The sequence below is a fragment of the Sphaeramia orbicularis genome, chromosome 11, assembly GCF_902148855.1.
Source record: "Sphaeramia orbicularis chromosome 11, fSphaOr1.1, whole genome shotgun sequence".
Classification (NCBI taxonomy): domain Eukaryota; kingdom Metazoa; phylum Chordata; class Actinopteri; order Kurtiformes; family Apogonidae; genus Sphaeramia; species Sphaeramia orbicularis.
In genome coordinates this window covers 12767101-12793516 of record NC_043967.1, presented here as the reverse complement: position 1 = coordinate 12793516, position 26416 = coordinate 12767101, and the positions used below count along the sequence as shown (strand labels likewise).

Genomic DNA, 26416 nt, shown 5'->3' with positions numbered 1-26416 from the left:
TTTCTATGTTTATTTGACTGTGATTTGTGCATCTGTGAAACACCAGGATAATAGCAAAAATATTTTATAGGTTAATAAGGTATAAAATGAGATCAGATCATGCATACGACTCTCATTCATCCATCCATAACTCATATATCCCAATTATAAACCTACTGGTTTGGATGAAAAACACATTTTCACTCATTTTTATATATTTATTTGGATGTGATTTGTGCATCTGTGAAACACCAGGATAATAGCAAAAATATTTTATAGATTAATAAGGTATAAAATGAGATCAGATCATGCATACGACTCTCGTTCATCCATCCATAACTCATATATCTCAATTATAAACCTATTCATTTGGCAAATAAACACATTTTCACTCCTTTTTCTATATTTATTTGGATGTGATTTGTGCATCTGTGAAACACCAGGATATAGCAAAAATATTTTATAGATTAATAAGGTATAAAATGAGATCAGATCATGCATACGACTCTCATTCATCCATCCATAACTCATATATCCCAATTATTAACCTACTGGTTTGGCTAAAAAACACATTTTCACTCATTTTTATATATTTATTTGGATGTGATTTGTGCATCTGTGAAACACCAGGATAATAGCAAAATATTTTATAGGTTAATAAGGTATAAATGAGATCAGATCATGCATACGACTCTCATTCATCCATCCATAACTCATATATCCCAATTATAAACCTATTCATTTGGCTAATAAACACATTTTCCTTTATTCTTCTATATTTATTTGGATGTGATTGTGCATCTGTGAAACACCAGGATAATAGCAAAATATTTTATAGGTTAATAAGGTATAAAATGAGATCAGATCATGCATACGACTCTCATTCATCCATTCATAACTCATATATCCCAATTATAAACCTATTCATTTGGCTAATAAACACATTTTCCCTTATTCTTCTATATTTATTTGGATGTGATTTGTGCGCCTGTGAAACACCAGGATATAGCAAAAATATTTTATAGATTAATAAGGTATAAAATGAGATCAGATCATGCATACGACTCTCATTCATCCATCCATAACTCATTTATCCCAATTATAAACCTATTCATTTGGCTAATAAACACATTTTCCCTTATTCTTCTGTATTTATTTGGATGTGATTTGTGCGCCTGTGAAACACCAGGATATAGCAAAAATATTTTATAGATTAATAAGGTATAAAATGAGATCAGATCATGCATACGACTCTCATTCATCCATCCATAACTCATATATCCCAATTATAAACCTACTGGTTTGGATAAAGAACACATTTTCACTCCTTTTTCTATGTTTATTTGACTGTGATTTGTGCATCTGTGAAACACCAGGATAATAGCAAAATATTTTATAGGTTAATAAGGTATAAATGAGATCAGATCATGCATACGACTCTCATTCATCCATCCATAACTCATATATCCCAATTATAAACCTATTCATTTGGCTAATAAACACATTTTCCTTTATTTTTCTATATTTATTTGGATGTGATTGTGCATCTGTGAAACACCAGGATAATAGCAAAATATTTTATAGGTTAATAAGGTATAAAATGAGATCAGATCATGCATACGACTCTCATTCATCCATTCATAACTCATATATCCCAATTATAAACCTATTCATTTGGCTAATAAACACATTTTCCCTTATTCTTCTATATTTATTTGGATGTGATTGTGCATCTGTGAAACACCAGGATAATAGCAAAAATATTTTATAGGTTAATAAGGTATAAAATGAGATCAGATCATGCATACGACTCTCATTCATCCATCCATAACTCATATATCCCAAATATAAACCTACTGGTTTGGATAAAAAACACATTTTCACTCATTTTTATATATTTATTTGGATGTGATTTGTGCATCTGTGAAACACCAGGATAATAGCAAAAATATTTTATAGATTAATAAGGTATAAAATGAGATCAGATCATGCATACGACTCTCATTCATCCATCCATAACTCATATATCTCAATTATAAACCTATTCATTTGGCAAATAAACACATTTTCACTCCTTTTTCTATATTTATTTGGATGTGATTTGTGCATCTGTGAAACACCAGGATAATAGCAAAATATTTTATAGGTTAATAAGGTATAAAATGAGATCAGATCATGCATACGACTCTCATTCATCCATCCATAACTCATATATCCCAATTATAAACCTATTCATTTGGCTAATAAACACATTTTCCTTTATTCTTCTATATTTATTTGGATGTGATTGTGCATCTGTGAAACACCAGGATAATAGCAAAAATATTTTATAGGTTAATAAGGTATAAAATGAGATCAGATCATGCATACGACTCTCATTCAGCCATCCATAACTCATATATCCCAATTATAAACCTATTCATTTGGCTAATAAACACATTTTCCCTTATTCTTCTGTATTTATTTGGATGTGATTTGTGCGCCTGTGAAACACCAGGATAATAGCAAAATATTTTATAGGTTAATAAGGTATAAAATGAGATCAGATCATGCATACGACTCTCATTCATCCATCCATAACTCATATATCTCAATTATAAACCTATTCATTTGGCTAATAAACACATTTTCACTCCTTTTTCTATATTTATTTGGATGTGATTTGTGCGCCTGTGAAACACCAGGATATAGCAAAAATATTTTATAGATTAATAAGGTATAAAATGAGATCAGATCATGCATACGACTCTCATTCATCCATCCATAACTCATTTATCCCAATTATAAACCTATTCATTTGGCTAATAAACACATTTTCCCTTATTCTTCTGTATTTATTTGGATGTGATTTGTGCGCCTGTGAAACACCAGGATATAGCAAAAATATTTTATAGATTAATAAGGTATAAAATGAGATCAGATCATGCATACGACTCTCATTCATCCATCCATAACTCATATATCCCAATTATAAACCTACTGGTTTGGCTAATAAACACATTTTCACTCCTTTTTCTATATTTATTTGAATGTGATTTGTGCATCTGTGAAACACCAGGATAATAGCAAAAATATTTTATAGGTTAATAAGGTATAAAATGAGATCAGATCATGTATACGACTCTCATTCATCCATCCATAACTCATATATCCCAATTATAAACCTATTCATTTGGCTGATAAACACATTTTCCTTTATTCTTCTATATTTATTTGGATGTGATTGTGCATCTGTGAAACACCAGGATAATAGCAAAAATATTTTATAGGTTAATAAGGTATAAAATGAGATCAGATCATGCATACGACTCTCATTCATCCATCCATAACTCATATATCCCAATTATAAACCTATTCATTTGGCTAATAAACACATTTTCCCTTATTCTTCTATATTTATTTGAATGTGATTTGTGCATCTGTGAAACACCAGGATAATAGCAAAATATTTTATAGGTTAATAAGGTATAAATGAGATCAGATCATGCATACGACTCTCATTCATCCATCCATAACTCATATATCCCAAATATAAACCTACTGGTTTGGATAAAAAACACATTTTCACTCATTTTTATATATTTATTTGGATGTGATTTGTGCATCTGTGAAACACCAGGATAATAGCAAAATATTTTATAGGTTAATAAGGTATAAAATGAGATCAGATCATGCATACAACTCTCATTCATCCATCCATAACTCATATATCCCAATTATAAACCTATTCATTTGGCAAATAAACACATTTTCCCTTATTCTTCTATATTTATTTGGATGTGATTGTGCATCTGTGAAACACCAGGATAATAGCAAAAATGTTTTATAGGTTAATAAGGTATAAAATGAGATCAGATCATGTATACGACTCTCGTTCATCCATCCATAACTCATATATCCCAATTATAAACCTACTGGCTTGGCTAATAAACACATTTTCACTCCTTTTTCTATATTTATTTGAATGTGATTTGTGCATCTGTGAAACACCAGGATAATAGCAAAAATATTTTATAGACTAATAAGGTATAAAATGAGATCAGATCATGCATACGACTCATTTATCCATCCATAACTCATATATCCCACTTATAAACCTACTGGTTTGGCTAATAAACACCTTTTCCCTTATTCTTCTGTATTTATTTGGATGTGATTGCTCCTTCACTGTAGTCTGTTTGTTCCTGCAGACTCCAGGACTTGCAGTTGATGCACAGTCCAGATGTGACCCTTTGCTGATGAGCTCATCTCATGTCTGGGGTGGATGGACCTCAGCTTTGTGCGGGCGGACCACGCCCCGGTCCCGGCGTGCTGTGCTGTTCCGTGCTGTGCTGTGCATCAGGCTATGTTAGCGCAGAGCTACTACATCCGGGCGATCTGCTCGGTTTTACCAGCCCTGCGAAGATGGCGACTTCAGGGAGGAGTGCATTATTATCCTCCACCTCAGCTGGACCTAAGAACACACTGGAGAACTCCAACCCAGAGGAGGATGACGGCCAGAACTTATGGTGAGCGACAAGTGTTCCATAATGCTTGGACACAGTGGGCTTAGTGGGTTTAGGGTGGGCGCACAGGGTTCATTGTGCAGGGATGAGGATGGTTTGACAGCTAGCCTGATGCTAACGAGGCTAGCTAGCATCAGCACCAGACAGCCTGTTCACTGGTGACACAGCCGCACTAGCTCGCCTTTAGCTTCTCGCTGTCAGCCGTTAAATGAATGAACCACAGGCGTTTGCGTGGGTTTTAACGTGGACTGTTATGTTCGCAGGTCGACCATCCTGAGTGAAGTGTCCACCCATTCAAGATCAAAGCTACCGTCTGGGAAAAATGTCCTGGTCATGGGTGGGTATCTGGTGTTTGTGTGCAGACAGTTGCCATGCTAGCCAGTAGTCATCGTTAGCTTGATTAGCTCTGAAGCTGCTGGTCATCTCGTCTCGGTAGAGCACAGCTAGCTAGGTGATGCTTTGTGTTCAAGGCTGGTTGCGATTGCTAACAGAGATGAACAGGTGTATTTATTTTCTGGACGTCCACACTGGCTCACGAACACACGCAGACACACAACACACAGCCTCATTGTCTTCTAGTAGAGAGTGGACTAGCATAAATACACTGCAAGTCATTCTAGCATTTAGTGATGCTAACAGCAGCCACAGAGAGAGAGGATGCTGAGGACGAGGTGTGTGTGTGTGTGTGTGTGTGTGTAGACAGGGCCACGGGGCTGTAGAGGACCAGAGAGGGTGCCTCCTGCCCCCGCCACACACACTGTTTACACATCCACCTGGGATTATCCACACACACACCAACTCATCCCAGTTCATCAACGAGGTGGTTCCTGGTGCCTAGTGGAGCTGGAAAACCATTTGTGATGCTTCCCATCACAACATCAGCAGTTCATGATGCATGGAGTCCCCCTGTCGGCACAAGATAATATGACATACACAAAAGCAATGACAGGAATAATGCTGTCAGCCTGAATTTACCCCATATGCCAGAACAAATGGACATGCACTGTCAATGTCAGAGATGTACTAATACTGTCATAGTGAGCTGCAAGGGTGAAGTACTTGTACTTTACTTCAGTATTTTTATATTGCGTAGCTCAGAGATGTACTCTACTACATCAGATGGAAATACTTTTTAGAGGGAATGTACTTTTTACTCTTATTACATTCACCTGACAGCTTTCTAAGCACCAAGCTATAGTATAGGATTTTTTTCTGGAAATGTACTGCATATGAAAATAACATACGGTATGATGAATAATTATACGTTTATATAGAGGTTTGGATGGAGCATCTAGTCTGTTTAAGGACTCGTATAAGCCAAAATCATGTAAAGTCAATCTAAAGATCATCTGACGTATCTAAAATGATGCTTCACAGACATAATGATTGCAGATGCAGAGAACTTAAGCAAACCTTGCTTTTAAGCTTTTGTGGGGTTTTTTGAATGCTTTTTTGGGATTTGCATATAAAAATATGATGATGAAATTGGTCTAAAAATGATACCCCCCCGATCACCACCAAAATTTAATCATTTGTTCCTTGTGCCAGAATCAACATTTCCTGAAATTTTCATCCAAATCCATCCATAACTTTTTGAGTTATCTTGCACACAGACAGACAGACAGACAGACAGACCAATGCCGGCAAAAACATAACCCCCTTGGCGGAGGTAATAACTCCATAACTATGAACTTAAGTCTTTAACAAATTTGGAAGAAATGCTAGAACCCAAAACAGCACCTAAGCTTCTCAAAACTAAAGGGAGAGTCAACCTACAATCAAATATCACGAGGAAGTAACTCAGCTTAAAGGGCTTTCACTCCTTACAGTTAGACCCACTGTCAGTACTGGGTGATATTTACTTAGTAGCGACAGTGTATTTGTTCCACAAGTGGAATCTCAGCAGTGCTGTACTTAGGTACATATTTGAAGAACTAGTATTTGCGTATTTCCTTTGTATTCTCCTTTATATGTCTACTGCTCTACATGTCAGAGACGAATGAGTCTATTTTGAATGTCTTTCCTTTGCTGAATGCATGAATGAAATGTGTTGCCAGAAAGCTAAAAAAAAAAAAAAAAGACTTGTCATTTTGATTGCTTGAAAAATGGACTCAGATGGTACAGATGGACTTAGATATGCATGGTCTTCACAGGACAGCACTGCTGCAAACATTATAACTTTAAAGAATATGGTATGTTGTTGTAGATTAAATTACACAACAGTAAATAATATAATTCAAATGAGCTCAGCCTTAAACATCCACTTTAGTAAAATACAATACAATAGTACATTACATTAATGCATCAGTAATATGAATCCAAAAACATCATGTATACTAGTTAAACACTGACAGGGACCATTTTACTGCATAATGACTAATTTGACTTTTCATATAGCACTTAACCAATAATACTGTCATACATACTTCAGTAACGTTTTCAATCCATAACGTTTGCTTGTAGTCGTGGATTTCCATAGTGTGGTATTAATACTTCAATATATGACCTACATATTACTTCTAATACTGGTTATACACACTGTTATTTAGGTAGTAAGTTAATTCTGTGTGCACATTTTTAGTTCTCTTACAGGACGGTTGGATTGGTTGTGCATCTGTATATGATGTTTGCACCAACTCTAAATGTATGGTTGAGCAACCTGCAGTTTTTGTTATTAAACCTGTGTTGTGTTACTATTGTGGACCATTGAATACATGAACAAACTGCACAGTTGTGCAGTATGGTGGCTGATCAACCTCAGGCTTTAATTAAACTAGAAGCATTAATTTGCTGTTGTTCTTGTTCTTAATGCAGTGGATGCCAACATAGCAGAAGTATATTTAGGTGCAGTAACTATAAATATGCCATCTCCTGAACCTGTTGTTTAGGTGAGGTGGGCTCGGGGAAGACCACCTTGGTTGCTAAGCTACAGGGTGTTGAAGAATACATGAAAGGGCGTGGCCTGGAATACCTCTACTTCAATGTCCATGACGACGACATTGATGGTAACCAACAACTACTCATTCATCATTTAACATCAGAAATACCACTGCAGAGTAAATGGTACCATTGAGAGCAATCCTGTGGTTTTGGTTTACATCATTTCTCTGGGTCTTTTTGTGTTTTGTTTTTTTTAGACCACACCAGGTGTAATGCCTGGGTGTTAGACGGAGACCTCTACCACAAAGGTCTGCAGGGAGTAGCTGTACCAGTGGATACAATTGGAGACACGTTGCTGCTGATAACAGTTGACATGTCACGGCCATGGAATGCCTTGGACTCTCTGCAGAAGTGGGCCGCTGTCGCTAGGGAACACATCGACAAACTCCGGGTCGCCCCGGAAACACTGCGTGAGCTAGAACACAGAAGTGAGTCATACTGACAGCACTCAAAAAATATGATATCCATATATATCAAAGATTACAGAAGCAAAGAAGTGAAACACGGTTACTTTTATCATAACAGCTTTCTGTCCAGCGTGGCGGAAGAGTCGCTCTGCTGCTACATGCTGATGTTGCCATAGAAAAAATAATTTAGTTTCACGTCCCATTGTCATAAGTTATTTGACCTTTGTAAAGCATTTGGAGACAGATGATGAAAGATGATTCTGTGGGGCTTTGTAAGAACTGCTTTTAGTCCAGAATGACAGAAAAGTAGCCCTGTTGCTATGAGATTCTTTGCATATAAGTTCTTTGGTAGTCTTTCATTCAAAGAAGCATTCTCACATGTATTACGTACATACCAAAAAAATATTATATAACATGTCCTTGTTTTATAGTCGTAAATGTATCTGTATATATGTTTACATGCATATTTTACAATTAGTCAGAATGTCCATCCAGATTTTCTGAATATTTTTAATCAGAGTATATATAGCTGTATGTCAGTTAGAATACTAGTGTAAACAACAGGACGTGGACAGGTTTTATTTTTTGGAATAAAAGCAGAAAATGTAATATTTTATGCATGTAAATGTAGTATTTGAGGCTAAATTTAACTGATTAACTCTTTAAGTGCCAGACAGTTAAGGGGCTAATAAGCCTTAAAAGTGCCACAGAATTTGTCCGTTTTTCAGTATTTCGCATTGTTTTTATAATATTTGAAGCATCCTGCAGGAAACCGCTCGGTAACATCCGACCGATTGCTGATTAGATTCAAAACGCACCGGACGCAGCCGATTCATTATTGATCGTAATTTGCATAATTTATAATAATAATAATAATAATAATAATAATAATCTTTATTTATATAGCACTTTTCATACATTAAAAACTGTAGCACAAAGTGCTTTACATATCAGTTTAAAAATCAGTACCGCCCCCCACCCACACCCACCCACTCACCCGCACGCACACACACACACACACACACACACACATATACATGCAAACCCACAAGCTCACACATACTTAAGAAGACTGACTGAGCACGGGTAGACCAGAACAAAAATGTACAAGTAAAAGTAAAACATCAATTTAGGAGGCACTGTCTCAGGGAGCCATCCGCACCAGGAGGCAGCCGCCGACCCCGGCGACCAGGCACCAGCAACACAGCCCCGCATCCCAACTAGTGGGAGAGGGCCAACTGGGACCCCCACCCACCAGAAAGGAGCGGACCCCAGTGAGAGAAGGCGCCACAGCCCCCGGAGTCCACAGCCGCCCCCCGGCATGGAGGGCTCCCTCTGATGAAACACCGGAGAATAAGAAACATTAAAAAGATATAAAAATATTATTCGGTCACGTGACCTCAAATTCCCGTCTGCTTGGTCTCAAAAGGGGGACACAGAAAGAACGTCATCGAAATGTGAGAAAGAAATGGGGGTGGATGGTTTGTTTGTACACAAATATGGCGTGTTCTCCAAAGCCGATCTGATCGGCCCGTGGCACTTTACAGGTTGTTTTCGTAAAGCCGATTTAATCGGCCCATGGCACTGAAAGTGTTAATGAATGTAAAAAAACAGACTTGTTAGTACATTATTTTGCAAGGTCACATATTCTAGTGAGGCATAAACAAATCCTAATTGCTATGCAGAGTATTACAGAGTATTATAGAAATTCACAGATTTGGAAAGTGGATGCAGGGGACATCCCAGATCCTGTATGTCTCCAGACCATTATGGTGGTTGCAGCACAGTCTCCACAACCCATATCCCAGTACCTCACGCAAACCCATAAGCACGCCTCATAAACAACCACATAAACGAGTAATACGTGTAATAACAAAATTTAAAACTATAGTCTCTGGTTGTTGTGTGCTAACATAAATTGTGTATGTGTGTGTAGTTGTAAAGCAGTTCCAGGAGTACACAGAGCCAGGCAGTGGGGAGGATGGCACCCCACAGAGGAGGAGCGAAGACGAGGAGAGTGTCCTTCTACCATTAGGAGACAACACACTCACACACAACTTAGGCATACCAGTTGTGGTCGTCTGCACTAAGGTACACACACACACACACACATACATATACACACACTGCAGGGTTATAAACAAACACCTTTAACTAAGCTGTGTACACCTATGCCCTATTAGGTTCAATATTTTACAACTGTGTAAAAATAATAGTGTAATTTGGGACCATCCTGTGGGGGAAAAAATTGAACAATGATCAAATTTTTGCATAAACAGCAGCATCTTACAGCAGCAGAACGCTGAGTCTCATCTGTTGACACTCATTCACCTCTGTCTGACACCCTCTTATCTGTCCTCAGTGTGATGCCATCAGCACATTGGAGAAGGAACATGACTACAGAGATGAACACCTGGACTTCATCCAGTCTCACATCAGACGCTTCTGTCTGCAGTGTATCCTTTACTAAAACCATACTATCCCTGTCCAAGGACTATGCAGTTACCTTGAAATTTCTGGCAGTCAGAATTAACACCTTGTCCCACACTTTGGTTGTGTCCTCTTTTCTGTATATTTAAAGATGGAGGATGAGGATAAAAATGGGAATTGGAAAGTGTTATGATCCCAGGCCAAAGCAAAGTTCCTGACAGCCTCAGACAACCTCAAAACAGAATCACAATAACATTTATAATTAGAAAAGCACTCGGAGAGCATAGACCTCCGCCAAGGCAGATCAGGCCCCCCCCCCCCCCATCACCACCAAAATTTAATCATTTGTTCCGTGTGCCAGTATCAACATTTCCTGAAAATTTCATCAATATCCGTCCGTAACTTTTTGAGTTATCTTGCTAGCAGACAGACGAGCAAACAACCCCCCCTCCCATCCCCACCTCCTGTCCCCAACCCCCCGATCACCACCAAAATTTAATCATTTTTGTCCTTGTGCCAGTATCAACATTTCCTGAAAATAACAGTGGAACACCTTTTAGTATTATATTATAATGTTAGAATCTTTTCATTCTATGGGTAGATCTCACAGCCTGTCACATAGTGTGAATATTTTGCATTTGGTGAGTAAATCTCTCAATACTATACAGCACACAGGCAGGTAAATGTTTGTATCTAAGGAGTTATGTAATTAAAAAAAAAACTTTTCTACTGTCATTTGGTGCTGTTTACAGACAAACTTCTGTTCCTGCTGCTGGAGTGTAGACTCAGTCATGGGGCTGCATTCACTGCACCTCATAGACTCATTAAACAGTAAATTCATGAATCAATAGCCATAAGTGTTGTTTAAAATGGGAAGATGTTTTTTTTTTTTTTTTCAGGACCAGTGTTTAAATGCATCGTAATAGGTGTATCATCACACTGTGAGGATGAAAATGTTTTCCTGGTTTAATATTGTAAAGTTGAACTAATATACTCTCTCCAATGGCAGCTTCATCCAAACATACATAGCCTGCCCAAAAAATAGTCCCACACCCTAATATTTCATCTTTATCTTTGATTACATCATTTTATGGACATGTAACATTTCTAAATCCAGACCTGAACAACTGATTCAACCCCAGATCATAACACTGCCCCCACAGGTTCATACTGTACACACCAGGCATGATGGGTAATCACTCCAGCCATCTCTCTTCTCATCCTGATGCACCCATAACTCTGAAACAGGGTCAATCTGGACTCGTCAGATCACATGACCTTTTTCCATTGAAACACAGTCCAATCTTTATGCTCTCTATCCAACTGGTGGTTACTTAAAGGGTACCTGTAGTGAATTTTCATTGCTAGCTATTTCAGAAGATCACATATAATACTAGCGGTTCCATCCGGTAACTTGCGACATAGCCTGTTGTCAAGTACATGTGAGTACTAAGTCACTGCTCCGTCAGTTAGGCATGGTCAGCGACATGTTGCCGGCTTTACAGGGCTGTTCCAGGATGAGTGGTGACACAGTAGTATTGCGTTGTCTGATTACCTGGGCTGTGATGGACTGGTCACTGACCCCGTGCAGCAGACTCCAGTCTAAGATGACACATTACTGACCAGTGCTGAGTCGTGTCTCTAAGACAGTGGCGGAGTGCAAAGCTTACGGCTGCGCAAACAACAAGCATGAACTCGTGCTTTCCACTCAATCTGGCTCACTGACTGCTGCTTGTTTACTTGCACTCAATCACCCAGAAACAACATGGGTACGTCACTTCTAGCCAGCAACGGCTGCTCCCATAAGTTCTACCCCGGCATGTAATTCATGTAATGAAAAGGTCCAGTGTGGTGCTTTTATGATGATTTTTTTTTTTTTTTTTTTTTAACTGAGTTTGCGCCTGTCATGACCTGGCTCAAAAGGTCACAACAAAAAGGGAGACAATGCCATGTTAAACTTTCCATATTATCTTTATTGAACATATTCAACCAAATTAAATAATCAAACGAATCTTAAATAAGTCAAATTGGACCAAATTAAAGATTTAATTATATGAAATGTGGAAGTCAGTTAAGTCAGTGGTGTAGGATATGCATGAGTGGAAATGGTGTGTGAAGGTGTTGTAAGTTGCAAGCAAAAAAGAATTAACCTAACCAAATGACAACAGTGGATACCTGAGGAGTGAAGGTCAGGTCAGGTCAGGGAGAGAGTCAGAGAGAGAGTGGGAGTCACAGGAGGAGCTTAAGTAATGTCTGCACACCGGGCCCAGGTATGCAGCTCCACTCTAATGAGCTGCAACTCACAGCCTTCAGTTGGAGACACACCTCCAAGCTGACATCACAACCTGATGACAGTCATCAGAGCGCCTTTCTCGCTTGTAACTCATACACAATGCTCAATTAATGTCTTAGAGGTGGGGTATGAGATCTTAGAAAAATGGTTCGAGCAAGCTACATTTTGAAAATACTCAATTCAAAAGTCCAAACCCCTTTCTTCAGACATCCCCCTGAAGCCACACGTCCAGAGTACTGGCACATGGAATGCTTGTCCCCAAAGGTTCACAAGCACTGCACAGTAACAATTCACCGGCCCCGACCCCAGCCCCAGCCCCAGCCCCAGCCCCAGCTCCAGCCCCGATCCATGCATATCTCATTCAGTCTCCTCCAACACCCCCACTCTTACAGAACAGCTCCAGTTCAGACCTATCTGACTAACGTTACATTTCCGACTGATTTATGTTCGTGACAAAACAGTTTGACAGTGAACTCTCCATCCTAATATAACTAATATAGCCCAGCTCTGGCTCTGGCTTCGCTTCCTGTACAAGCACTTCAAGCCTCTGCGAACATACGATTATGCATGAAGAGGGGGAAGGACAAATGGCAGTTGAATTTGATAGACCTATCACCATTCAATCATTTTGATTGGGCACTCGAAATGATTGGATGGTGTTTTTTCAGTCCTGTCCGTTCCACAGGTGACAATTTTTTTTTTTGTGTGTTAGAGCATTTAATTAATTGGTTGAAATCGGGGTGTGAAGGAGATTTTAAGCAATATAGTGAAAAATGCTCCAGGAAAACATCTCGCACCCCACCTTTAAGCATGACCAGTACAGGTACACTTTAAGCAGTGTCGCAACATTTCTTTACATCATTTCACGGACACATAACATTTCTAAATCCATACCTGACCAGCTGAATCCACCCTAGATTGTCACACTGCCCCCACAGCCTTGTACTGTAGGCACTAGGCATGATGGGTAATCACTTCATCTGCCTCACTTCTCTCCTGGATGTGTCCATCCCTCTGGAACAGGTCAATCTGGACTCATCAGAGCATGTGACCTTTATTCACTGAAAGAAAGTGCAGTCTTTATTCCCTCTATCAAACTGGTTGTTTAATAAATGAGAGGCTTCTCAGCGCATCAGTTAAGGAACTTGTTGCAGCTGAAACGTATTAATCACTTCAGTAATTATTCAATGAAAGGATGAATGGTTAGCTTAGTTAATGCCAGGTGGGGACTTTTTTTGGCCTGGCTGTATTTATCCACATAAATAAACACATAAATTGATCACAAAAAAGATGTAGGAAAACTAAACTATCATGATCACAGTTTCCACCATGTGCCTCTGAGAGCTTCTTTGTGCCGGTTAAATTGCTTTGTTGCACAGAGACTTGGATAAAAATCAAAGATTACCCAGTGCTGATGAAATTATTTGTTTTTCAGAATCACTTTCTTCAGTCCTGGCTCAGTAGCAACCCATGTAATCTTTCCATGGTTATTGTGTTTACAGATGAGATTGCACACTGCCGGTAAACAGAGATGTAGCCTTTCGTCAGTCACTCTAGTTCGACCTAAGGTTTTGTACTTGTGACAAAATGATCCTTGACAGCCTCGGCAGATGGAGCGTCTCTGGTTTACACGTCGGTGAAGGAGATGAAGAACTTGGACGTTCTGTATAAATACTTGGTTCACAGACTCTACGGCTTTCCCTTCCACTGCCCTGCGCAAGTGGTGGAAAGAGATGCTGTCTTCATGTAAGCCTCTGTGTTCTGTTTGTGTTTTGTACATGTCCCTGTACATTAAGCCGTAAGGACCCAGCGCTACTTTCGGGGAAGTTCTCAAATGAATTGTCCTCACTTTTTAACCTTTCTTAAATGATTTATCACCATTTATTATGATATTATCCTCTGTATTTTCCGTTTTTTCAGTGAAAATCGGGTCTTTTCCTGTATTTAATTCACCTATTACGTAGATGTTCATAAAAACTCAGATTCAGAAACAGAAAACTGAAGAAAATATGAGTTTTTCAGAAAAGATATCAATAAGTGAACATAAACCAAGTATGTCCATCTACTGTCATTTATTAAACTCCATGGGTTTTACTGGTGAATCAGTGAAGATGACAGTGTTTCCACGGTAACTACAGAGCCTCTGAACATCCAAATGGGTCATATCTGATGACTATGAAAAAATGAAAAACTGCATTTTACACCAATTATTTACATGTATTGATAGAATTAGTGTATATGCAGGTATTAAACATTTTACATCAGTAGATGATTTTGGTGGATGGCAGATGTTTGGGTCTTTATGGGTTAAAGAGGCTGGCCACTTCTATTTGGTTGTAACCTCCTCTTCTTTGTTTTTTTAATCTCTACCAGTCCGTCAGGTTGGGACAATGAGAAGAAGATTGCAATACTCCATGAGAACTTCCAGACTGTAAAATCAGACGACAGCTTTGAAGACGTAATAGTCAAACCGCCAGTCAGAAAGGTACGAGCCCCTGTAAAGATAATACGACAATCTTACAACTGATCACATTATTTAGAGCTGTAATATTATGTAGCATTGCCTTCAACATCTCGTTTGCAGTTGACCTCATAACCAGTGTACTAAGCTTCACCCCAATTGTATCTGACGTTAATTACGAGCTGATACAGAGTCATTAAAATTATAATTATCTGATATTGAATATTAGTCTGATACTGACCCACACACCTAGAACAAGCAGCAGTGACATTCGGTCTGATCCATGGGTTGACCTAAGCTGGGTACACACGAGGATTTTCTAAATCTGAAGAGATTTTTTATCTGTTACAGACCTCACACATGAAGATGTACTGTGTGTGGTGTGCTCAGATAATCTCAACACAGCACATCACACACATAACGATTCTGTCCAACCACCGATCTAGAATTTAGTCCTCCAAGGCAGAAATCTCGGGTGATCAAATGTCACATGTGAGCTAACAAAAACGAAGAAGAAGAAACATAGCATGACTCTGGAGCAGAGTCCTGAATCATGTCGAGTAACCCCCCCCTCAAAAAAAGGTTGATAATACGCAAAAACATGTGGGGACGTGAAAAAAAAAAAAAAAGTTACGAATTTTCATGGATACAGGCCCAGGTGAAATTAAATGAAATGTGGGTGGGTAGTGAGCAAAGAAGTGAGCTTCACTTCTGTTTACATCTGGCCACAGATGTCACTGAGCAGCACATATTAGAGATTTAAAGATAGCGGGAGTTTTAGGCAGAAATGAAGCCCTTGAAAGTGAGTTAATGTGTAGACAATGTGTTTAATCACGGGTTGGGTCAGGTTGCGGGTCTAATGTATGTGGGTACCAGCATGTGTGGGTTTGGAAAAGTGGACCCGTGCAGGACTCTGCTCTGGAGTTGTCGGTTTTCCCCGCACACGTGAAGATTTTCGTTGTAAATATTGAACAAGTTTAATAATTATGATTGTTGGCCTGACGCGTTTCAGGGCCGATTATTGGGACAAATTCACTCCTAACACACCTCAGACCACAGGATAATCTTATAGGATAATCTCATAAAACATAAGATAATCTGGCGTTTGCAGGCCTTGGTAGTAAATGGGAAAATCGGGACAAAAACAGCCCGATTATCTTATTAAGTGTGTACCTCGCCTTACTCAGTTCTAGGTTTACGTGTGTACTATGTCATACATCAGCTCTGCACTGTTGACCTGTACCTGCTCTTTGAATCAGATCTAGGTTTTTTCTACCATAGTACAAATTAGGGATGCAACGGTACTTGGGAAAAAACGTATACCGTTCAGTCCGCCTTGCACGGGACAATCTGCCCTTATGGACCGCGGGATTTCGGTTTTGCAATTGATTTTGCGTTGGCACTTTATATACTGCTCTCTCTCTCCTCTCTCTCTGGACATGTATGTGAGCACACAGCACCTCTCTCAGTGGAGACAGCAGCTAGAGAAGCAGCTTTAGTCTCAACACTCATCAGAGTCCTGCACAGATCCACCACTTTTCCAAACCCACACCCACCCGTACCCGTGTACATTAGACCTGCAACCTAACCCGACCAGTGATTTAACACATTGTCTACACAGTGACTCACTTTTAAGTACGGAGACATGCTATTACAAGGAAATGCGTACAGTAGATAACCATGGCGATACTATACCACTATTTTCTTTTACATCCCTATGCAGAGCAGGAATTTATTTATTTAAAAAGCCCCCTTTGGGCCTTACATGTGTGCATGTGCCTGTTTTACACGACTGTATACAAATAGTCAAGGAATAAGAAAGGGCTCTATTGTTCAGTACACAAAGTGTTATTTTATTCAGTACAGTGATATAATTTGTTCCTAATGTGAAATTCAGATTTTGCTGACAAAAAATATCATTTTGGGAAGAAAATACTGTTCTCTTTATCCACAAAACACATGCCAAAACGGAACCGAAACCGTGGTCGAAAAACTGACGTATGGACCGAACCGTGGGCTACCTGTACAGTTGCACCCCAAGTAGCAACCAATGTGAAAATCAAGAGTGTGTGGAGAAAAAGTACTTTTTAATCTCTGTAATTTACAGATGTTGTCCTTCTGTCCTCATCATGGAGACTTTCACTCTGAAAAGTCTGTTTTATTCCATTGGTGTACCCACTGAGCCACCATCTTAACTTTAGGTTTAACAGATGCAGCCACAGTGAGGGGAGGAAAAAAGTCAAATGAAGCTGAAATGAAATGAAAAACTGAAACCCACAGCCAACAAACACACAGTCGTCAGTGTAATATCGGGTTATGTTGGGATTCTATCAGCATCACTGATAAACATCATTTGGTTCATGGATAACAGACAGAGTTTTTAGCCATAAGTGAACATTTTAATGTCTGTTGGAATGACCTACAATTACTTTGCCAGTCTAAACAATCACCAAGCTCTTTACACTTAAAACCATGTTTTAACCTGTAATATCCAATAAAACACACTATATGAACAGAAGTATTGGCACAGATTGAATGGAGGTGTTTCATTGCTAACAGGGGCAGGGCTACAAAATGATATTGACAATTGTCATAGTATAAGTTTATATTGGAATAAATATTGCATTAAACATTAGGGCTCATTTTCTTTACATTGTCATCTGTGCTGACAAAATGCATTTCTTTTAACCTGATTTAACTCAGCGTTGAAATGTTTTGTCTTTATAATATTTGAAATGTTGTGCCTCTAAATTTCTGAAATATTTGACATATTCTGACTATAAATAATCATTTTAAATCACAAGGAACTGTCTGGTTTCTTCAACTCTCACTCAGGAAGAAAATTCAGTCTTTAAACCTGAAAATAAAAGTTGATTTGCAATTCATTGTGATAAGCATTCATAATATCATGAGAATTTAAACCTTTTTATTACTGATAGTATTTCAAATCAGTGGAAATGGGAAGTGTGATGTGTCCCTGTATGTTTGTCCATTTGGTGTATCAAAGTAAATTAAGTATTCTATGAAATTAATCCTATTGCATATGTTTTCACTCGTAACATATCAGTTTACAAAGGTAGAAATGAGTGTATAAAGTGAACTCACATGTATTTATACATAACAGAATTTCTTCCACACAATGAGCCATACTGCTTGTTAATTAAACACTTATATTAGATATGTACTCTTTATTGGCAGCTACCCACTCTGGGAAAAAGCCATCAGTATTGAAATGAAAATGTCAGGTCACTACACCTCTAATAAAAATGTATATTTTAGAAAATACATTTAAAATGTCTTTCTTTCACAGATTGTTCATGAAAAGGAGATTCAGGCTGAAGATGACCAAGTGTTTCTGGTTAAACTGCAGGTCAGAAAACCTTTCTGTTGTCTGAATGCCAGTTTGCTTTCTACTTCTAATCAATCCAATCTGACGTCAGAGTCATGATATGTTAATTAGATACTAATTGGAGTGAGTGTGCATATTGTGCTCTAATTTGCAGTCGCTGCTAGCCAAACAGCCTGCTGTGACAGCAGGGCGACCAGTGGTAAGTGCCTCTTATGCCAAGATTGTCTCACAAGGAAGGTGAAGTCGCCTCCCTTCAGTGCCCACGTGTGTAAATGAACTCATTGTCGTTGATAGGACACCACCAGCAGAGCACCCACCGGCTCCCCCAGGACGAGTAATCGCTCAGCAGCTGCCAACGTAGCGAACGCCATGCCACAGTCAGGTATATCATCAGTTTAATGAGTGAAACATGCCTCCATAGTGAAGCCGTGGTGGTAGTTTAACACAGGTGTGTGTGTGTGTGTGTGTGTGTGCTGCAGGTCAGACCAGTGAGGGCGTGTTGGCCAACTTCTTTAACAGTCTACTCACAAAGAAGGCGGGAACAGGGGGACCCGGGACGCCAGGCGGCGGTAACAACACTCCAGGAACCGTACGCAAGTCAGGTGAGATTACACTCTTTGAGTTAGAGGTGGCTGTGGTACTTTGAGTTACGTAGATATATAGTACATCAACACAGTCATTTGTTCAGATTTAACAGTAGGAGTCGACCAATATGTATTTCCTGTATTTTTAGGTCTGATACTGATTATTAATAGTGATGTAAGGCAAGAAACTGATGTACTTGGGAAATAAAATGAAAGTCTTGATGTTAAAATTTTGAGTAACAAACTCAAACCCGAAGTTTTACTGAAATTCCTCTGAGCATCTTGTACATGTTTTACTAGACAGCACTCGGAGAGCATAAACCTCACCCAATGCAGCTGAAAGCCCCACAACATACTGAGAAACATTAACTATGAGTTCCCATTCCCAAGAACACCATACAGAAACAACGACCATTTGCTATTATACATCAACACTGGGCAAAATGTATTAATCTCGATTTATCTCAGAAATGAAACAATCTGAAATCAAAGCCTCTGTTCTTTGTTCTTCATGTTGAAAATGCATGGAAAAATACATGGTTGTTGAAAGATATATATACATGTATATGCCTCTGAGGCTGGCCAAGCGCTATCGGATGGACAGCCTTACTACATCTTTGCCCTTTCACAACTATTTATGGTAGAAAGATGACTGATACCTCATTTTGCAGAGAATAATGAGCACTTTTAGATGTGTGATTGGAAAAAATGTTTTAACCTAATTTTCTGGCTTAAAAATAGTAAAAACCCCTCGGTAACAGATGGACAGAAAATTTACCGCACATCTGTTTTTGACCACTTTACAAAACCTGCCTTAAAGTTCCAATTTTCATTTAACTGTCAAATCCTCTAGGGTGTCTATTTTGCAAAACAGTAAACAGTTTGTATTTTTTCAGTATATAAGGACATAAAATAGCAAGAGTTTTGCCAAGTGTTTGGATAATGGATGGACAAGGGAGAATAATCACAAGTTTCAATAGTTTTTTTTTCAGCATATTTATTAGTATATACATTGCATATATAACATCTACAAAGTCAGACACTTTAATAAACTAATTTAATACATTTTAACATATATTTATCTCAGTTTATTATATATTTGTAGCCACTGTAAAAGAGTAGCTAAAGGTTTTTAAATTGACCTCACACCTTATCATAAGTATAATATAGGTCCAATAGAAGGGGATCAAAGTTATGCTTTGAATTACACTGACAGACAAAGATTGCAAACATACATTTATGCTGAATACAATGCCATCTAGGTATTTTTAAAACATTTTTCGAAATAATAAAACTTGCCTGATACTAGAAGTAATGTACTTTCAAAATATATGTCTTCAAAAGGTGATTTTAAATGTATGTTTGGATCTAGATGTTAGCCTTCCCGTGGCCAGCCCCCTCTGTTTAACTGTACGTTAAAGTATTCGATGAACAAGAACAAAAACTGATTACAGAAATCGATTATTCCTCTGGAGGTTGTTGTAATGTACAAATGTGCAAATTTGAGCAAATTCACGCAAGATTTTATTTTATGTCCTGGAAGATTCTGTGATTTTGTTCTTTACAGGGTGTCCACAGATCCTCAAAAGGTCTTACGTGTGATTGTCCTAAAATAAGGCCTTAATTATTTATCCTTGAAATTGCTAATTATTCCTTACATTTGACACTCAAAGGTCTTGAAATTCCACACAATAAATAATATTGCTATATTTTCTTTGGAAATCTTTGTAAAGAATTTGTCAAATATGTAATTAGTGTTAAGCATTTTATCATAACAGATGTGAATGAGTGGAGCCTCCAACAGTCATTCATGGGTGGAGTGGGAGGTGTTCAGGTATGAGTTTTAACAGCTTCAGCGTTAGTAGCACAACCATTAGCCATAAAGAAACGTAAATGTAACATTGGCTGGATTCAAACATGATTAAAACTGGTTCAAGGCAATCACTATGAAGCCCTTTGTACCGTTATTTTTGTGAATGTAATGTCTGAAATTTGATTTAACTATGAGTTACCTTTTAACAAGTCATAAATCTGGCTTCCTCAAACCCTTCTATAATCTTTTAAGGTCTAATTTTTGTAGCACCAGATCTTGACATTATACATGCATGTATGTATGTAATGGAATTTGAGGATTTTGGGGGAAAACAGGTACTGTCAATTTGACATTCACAAAAAAAAAAAAAAAAAGCCAGACAATTTGTCATTAGCCACACAGAAATGTTTGTCTGGAATAATAATGCTGAATCAGCAGCACCATATTGTGGTGCAGAAAGCAGACTGAAACTGAGTGAGTTACAGATTTGTGTTTACAGACAGACCATCGCCCAGGTGTGATCCCAGCCTGAGGCCATTTGCTACATGTTATTTACATCATAGATATATATGTAGATGAGGTCTTAAAAAGTCTTGAATTTACAAATCTGCATTTATTACCTTAAAAAGGTCTTTAAAACATATTACATTTGATATGGTAGATCTTCAGTTATGTTGCCATAAACTTGTCCTCTGTGTTGTGTTAAATGTGTCTGTTAAATGTCCAAGCTGCAAACAAAGTAACGTTAGTTGATTCAGTTCCAACCTGATCATTTATATTGAAATTAGGAACGAATTTTCACTAACTTTGCAGCCCCTTGGAAGAAATGACTCGGAACGGTGGGAATCAAGGCATTGGGGGTAAATAAATACATTTTCCTAAATTCTAGGAGTTACAAATCATGAAATAGGCATTAAATTCTGTTCTGAGTAGTCTTACAAAGGTCTTAAAAGGTCTTAAATTGAACTTATAGAAACCTGTAGGAACCCTGCATCCACCACACGGACCCTGCTAACACTGTTCAGTGAACACATACAAGTGAAAGGGGGAGCTACATTTTTTTTTCTGGACAAAAAACACTATAACCCACACTGACATTCTGCAGCGATGGACCGGAGCAACCAATGAAGCATCTACACACATGTACCTATGATTCCCACTCCCCTCTCCAGTCTCTTACCGCTTGATCAATATAAAGGTTAAAAAGGTTAAAGGTTAACTCCCATTATAATCCCCGTAGGGAAATTCAGTCTGCACTTTACCCAATGCCTTTGGCTCAGTAACAATAGCAACAACAAAAAACAAAGATTCTAATACACACACATACACACAGGACCTAGTATTAACACTAGCACACACATTAGGAGCAGAGATATAACAAAGACATTGAAGTCAAAGAAGCACATTTTAACTTAATTTATTTTTTTTACTGAATATTGGATCACTGAAACAAAATGAGTCTGATAATAGTGAAAATGCTGTTTTATCTGAGCCGATAATTGGTCGACTCCCACTTAACACCATCCTCACCCTCATTCATTCCTCATTATGTAGCTTTCTTTCTGTCTTTTTTTTTTTCATCATCTGCCATTTTTCACCTCTGCCTCTTCACTCTCGGCCTGACCTGTCCTCCAGACATCTCGAACATTACACCTGGTAAAGAGAATCATGACATGGTCTGACTCCGTCTTCTTCCCGTAGCACACAGCTCCACTGAATTCTCATTTTGAACCTTTGTGTGACGCTGTCTTTCATTCATAATTACACTCATAGTCTTTTTCTGTGCAATTTCACTGTTAACATCCTTCACAATGTGTGTGTGTGTATGCACTAGTCAGAGGATGCTGGCCACGTTAAGGTGTGTGTGAGAGATATTCACATTTATTATTGCTTGAGAATGTCATTGTTTATCATCACAAGCATCCATTTATTCATCTTTTCATCCCTCTTCCTTACCCGTTTCCCTGAACCTCTGACTTTTTCGGGCACCAATGCTGGAACCGGCCTCCTGTATCACCCATTAACTACTTCTAAACAAAATAAAGCATGGACTGAACTGAGGCTATGAATAATTTTATTTTGCTGTATTAATTATGCATCCACAGAGAAGGTGAAAACTGAAATAGTGGTCCAGGAGATGATCCCACGGATGTATCAGTTTTCCATTACATGCCTTGATGTTGCTGAGGCTGTGGCGGCCTGTGCAATTTAAAGACTATTTCAACGTCTTAGAATGAAAGCTGAGAAGCCTGATGTCTTCAAGTTTGCTAACATGCAGTATTTAGTTTCACTACATCTATGAATCAGGATAGTCGTATTGGCTTCAGTATTGGTCGGAGCCACATGAATGAAAAGCATCAGCAGGAAACCAAGCTTGTGTTATAACAACTGCCGCCTTCTTTTTTTTTTTTTTTCCTTTTTTTTTACCTTCTTTGGCGTTTCTCACAAAGAAGGCAAGGCAAAAATACCAGTCACAGCTAGGACAGTTTCTTTAATGCAATGTTTAAATCATTCCCTGTGCCCACTCCTATTATTATCCCACTATTATTTGGCATGTTCCATCACATTTCTCGCTACTAACACATGCCACACACCTTGCACATGCTTCCAACTAAAGCTGGGTGATATGTGGAGAACTGCTCAGAACATTCTCCTACCCCAAATCTGCAGAACTGAAACATGTCAGTTCTGTCGTGTCGCCTAAGATTCTGGCATTTTCTGTCAAGGTGGTGCGGTAGATCATTCCATTTACAGGACATGTATTCTGAATGGCAGTTACACATTCTTCATACTGTCGCCTTTAATAAACTCCATCACTCTAGTGTCTTACTGCTCATAATAAATCTTCACCTTGACCTCACCAAAACACCACCGTGTAAATGTCTGTATATTATCTTGGAATTGACTGTATTTTACTCAGACTTGTCTCAGTCACAGACAAATTAGGAATCTGGATTTAATCTCAAAACCAGTCTAAACCTCAACTCCACGGGCATTACTAAACTGCCTGTGCATTATCTGATTTATTAATATCATTACTGTGATTAGACATAATACTTCATGCACCAAATCCAATCACTATCTATTCCTTTGTAATTTTTGCTGAAGCTATAGGTGGAGAGATCAGTCACATCACATGTAATAAAATTCAGCAACCTTGATCACTAGAGTTCATCTGGAACAACCGTGTCCAAAGGAAACTATATAACAGTATGTATAAAGAATGGTAGTGTAAGTGATGCTGCCTATTGTAATAATACCTAATCTGTACCAAAACTCTAAAGACATCTGCTCATCTCTCACCCAAAGATATTTTATGTACAGTAGTTATAGATATTATCCACCTACTGTATCTGTGCTGAAAGTTCCAGGGCTGTAGTTTCAGTTGTATGCCAGCTATTTGCGGTATATATTATATTGGCATATATTGGGGGATGTAGCTAAAGTTTTGCCCTGCCTTGGTCTAGACTTGGTCTTGGACATTCCCAACCTAACTATATATTGCTATATAAAAAAAAAAAAAAAAAGAGTATGAATAATAGCATAGTTTTTCTCAATGAGGAATGTTGTAGAATGGATTATTAAAACAGTCAAAATGTTTCTTTCAGATTATGCTTTATTATCTAAGTGGAATATCAGACCTAAAAAAAACAATTTAACAACCATCTTGACAAAATACAGTCATAGATGTATACCACCACCAAGGATGTAATTAAAGTGTCCATGCCTGCTGGTTTGTTTATCAGCAGGATTATGTAACAACTATAGGGAACGGGCCAAAGACAAATCCATTCAATTTCTGAACCATATTCACAGGAAACAGCAGATTTTTCTTTTCTTTCACTTTTCTAACATTGTGAGATATTGCATTTGATTGAATTGCAAGATTCTGGAGCCTATGAGTCAGAATATTATCTACAGAATGTTAAATATTGGACCCAGCCTTAATTGTAACCATGTGTAACAGCCTTTGTGCTAAATGCAGTCTGTTATATCTGCCCATGCTGGAAAAGTGCATTGAATTGTTTCTTTTGTTGCATGCATGTTAGTGAATGACATAATTTTCCTTTGTGTTCTTTTTTGTAATTGTGTGAATGTCTTTATGCTTGATACAGGTTCTAAATTGGGCCTGAGCGATGTACAGGCGGAGCTGGACCGCATTTCCAGTCGTGAGACTGACTCAGATTTGCCCAATGCCAACGAGACCCCTGCCACTGACGGCCAGGACACATGAAGACGAACACACACTTCATCCTGCTCTCCTTCTCTCTCACCCCCTCCCCCTCAGTCACCCTTCACCTCCCTCACCTTTTTCTCCTTCCGTTGCCATCTTCTGCTTCATTATTATAAAGATGTGAGGAGAGAGATAGAAGTAGGAGAAAAGGGCAGAGTGGACACCGTTCCCCACTCCCTCCTATCATCTTTTACTTTCCTAAAAGAAAAGAACTCGACCCGTTTTCCCCCTAAACCCCCTCAGAAACCTCCCTCTTTTCTCTTCCTGGCTGTTATGCTGAGGGTGATTATGTGTCACTGTTACATACAAGACTGTCTGTTACATGAGCGCAAATGGATAAAGGGACCATTGGGGATGTGGAGGTTGGGATGAAAAGAACCCAAGGAAGGAAAGTGAGAGGTGGATTGAAAAAGATAATTGCAAGAGTGAAAGTGAGGCTCCATCCATTTATTGTGATGGTATGATGATTCCTGTTTTATATTGTAGGAAATGCTGAAGGGCGCATGTTGAAGAAACTGCACTTAGGTACTGTAGGGATGATTGTGTGAGTGTTTGTTGATCATGCTTGGCCAGTGATTTCTGATGGAGGAAGAGATTAAGAAAAAAAAAAAAGAAAAACTGAAACAAAATTGCAAACAGCTTGTTTTTTAAGATGAAGGGACAAACAAAACCAGTATTTGTGTGTGTGTCTGTGTGATTGTGTGTGTGAGTGTGTGTGTGAACAAAAGGGAGTGTGAGGCACATGTAGATAAAATTAAGGAAGTTACTTCAACCTAGAACTGTACGTTGAGAGACTTTTGGCTGGTTGCGTTTTCAACCAAATGGCAAAAACATTACTATGCTCTTACACTACAAGCTCTTAAAACAGTGCAAACACTATTATTACAGCAGCCTGTCTGCTAGACTACGTAACAAACACAATACTACAAAAAAAAATAAATAAATTTCAAGTCGAAGCACTAGTCCTGTGGAGAAAGCACCTGAGATCTGTCATGGCACCCTGTTACAATTGGCCAAACTCCCCATCATGTTACATAGCACTCAGAGCCCTAGACTGCAGGCAGTGCACTGAAAAATGAAGAAGGGTGGGTAGCTGAGCTTTACTTGTACAGAAAGACACACTAGTGATTCAGTTCCATAGTTACTGCAGCGGGCAGGGTGACGGGCGGGAGGGGGTCAGAATACGGGAGCGTCACATCAAGAATGTACAGTCATTGTCTCGCTGATTGGTCCTGTTATTTCAGAGCTCTGTGTTGGCGTTTGTATAATCAGATCTGTTAATCAGTCAAATAAAAGGTGTATTTATTCGGATTCATCTACCTGGCTTTGCTTCCTTTCTTTACCATGGTTGTTTTTGTGAAAATACTGATTTGTTAAATGTCAGTGTGCAGAAATCACCTCGTCTCTAAGACACTAGTACA

General features: G+C 38.5%; 1 protein-coding gene across 2 annotated transcripts; it reads left to right on the top strand.

Moving 5' to 3' along the window:
* Nucleotides 1–4336: 4336 nt before the first annotated feature.
* On the top strand, nucleotides 4337–26310 carry dync1li1 (dynein, cytoplasmic 1, light intermediate chain 1). Of its 2 annotated transcripts, XM_030147462.1 has the most exons (14): nucleotides 4337–4487; nucleotides 4748–4821; nucleotides 7373–7489; nucleotides 7622–7852; nucleotides 9768–9922; nucleotides 10194–10287; nucleotides 14165–14300; nucleotides 14928–15039; nucleotides 18326–18385; nucleotides 18519–18563; nucleotides 18659–18746; nucleotides 18844–18966; nucleotides 22397–22417; nucleotides 24877–26310. In XM_030147462.1, exons 1-14 carry the CDS (start codon nucleotides 4384–4386, stop codon nucleotides 24993–24995), a joined length of 1479 nt encoding a protein of 492 aa, XP_030003322.1. In that variant the 5' UTR covers nucleotides 4337–4383; the 3' UTR covers nucleotides 24996–26310. The 2 variants fall into 2 exon arrangements, with proteins under 2 accessions (XP_030003322.1, XP_030003323.1); XM_030147463.1 differs by lacking the exon at nucleotides 22397–22417.
* The last annotated feature ends 106 nt before the right edge of the window (nucleotides 26311–26416 follow it).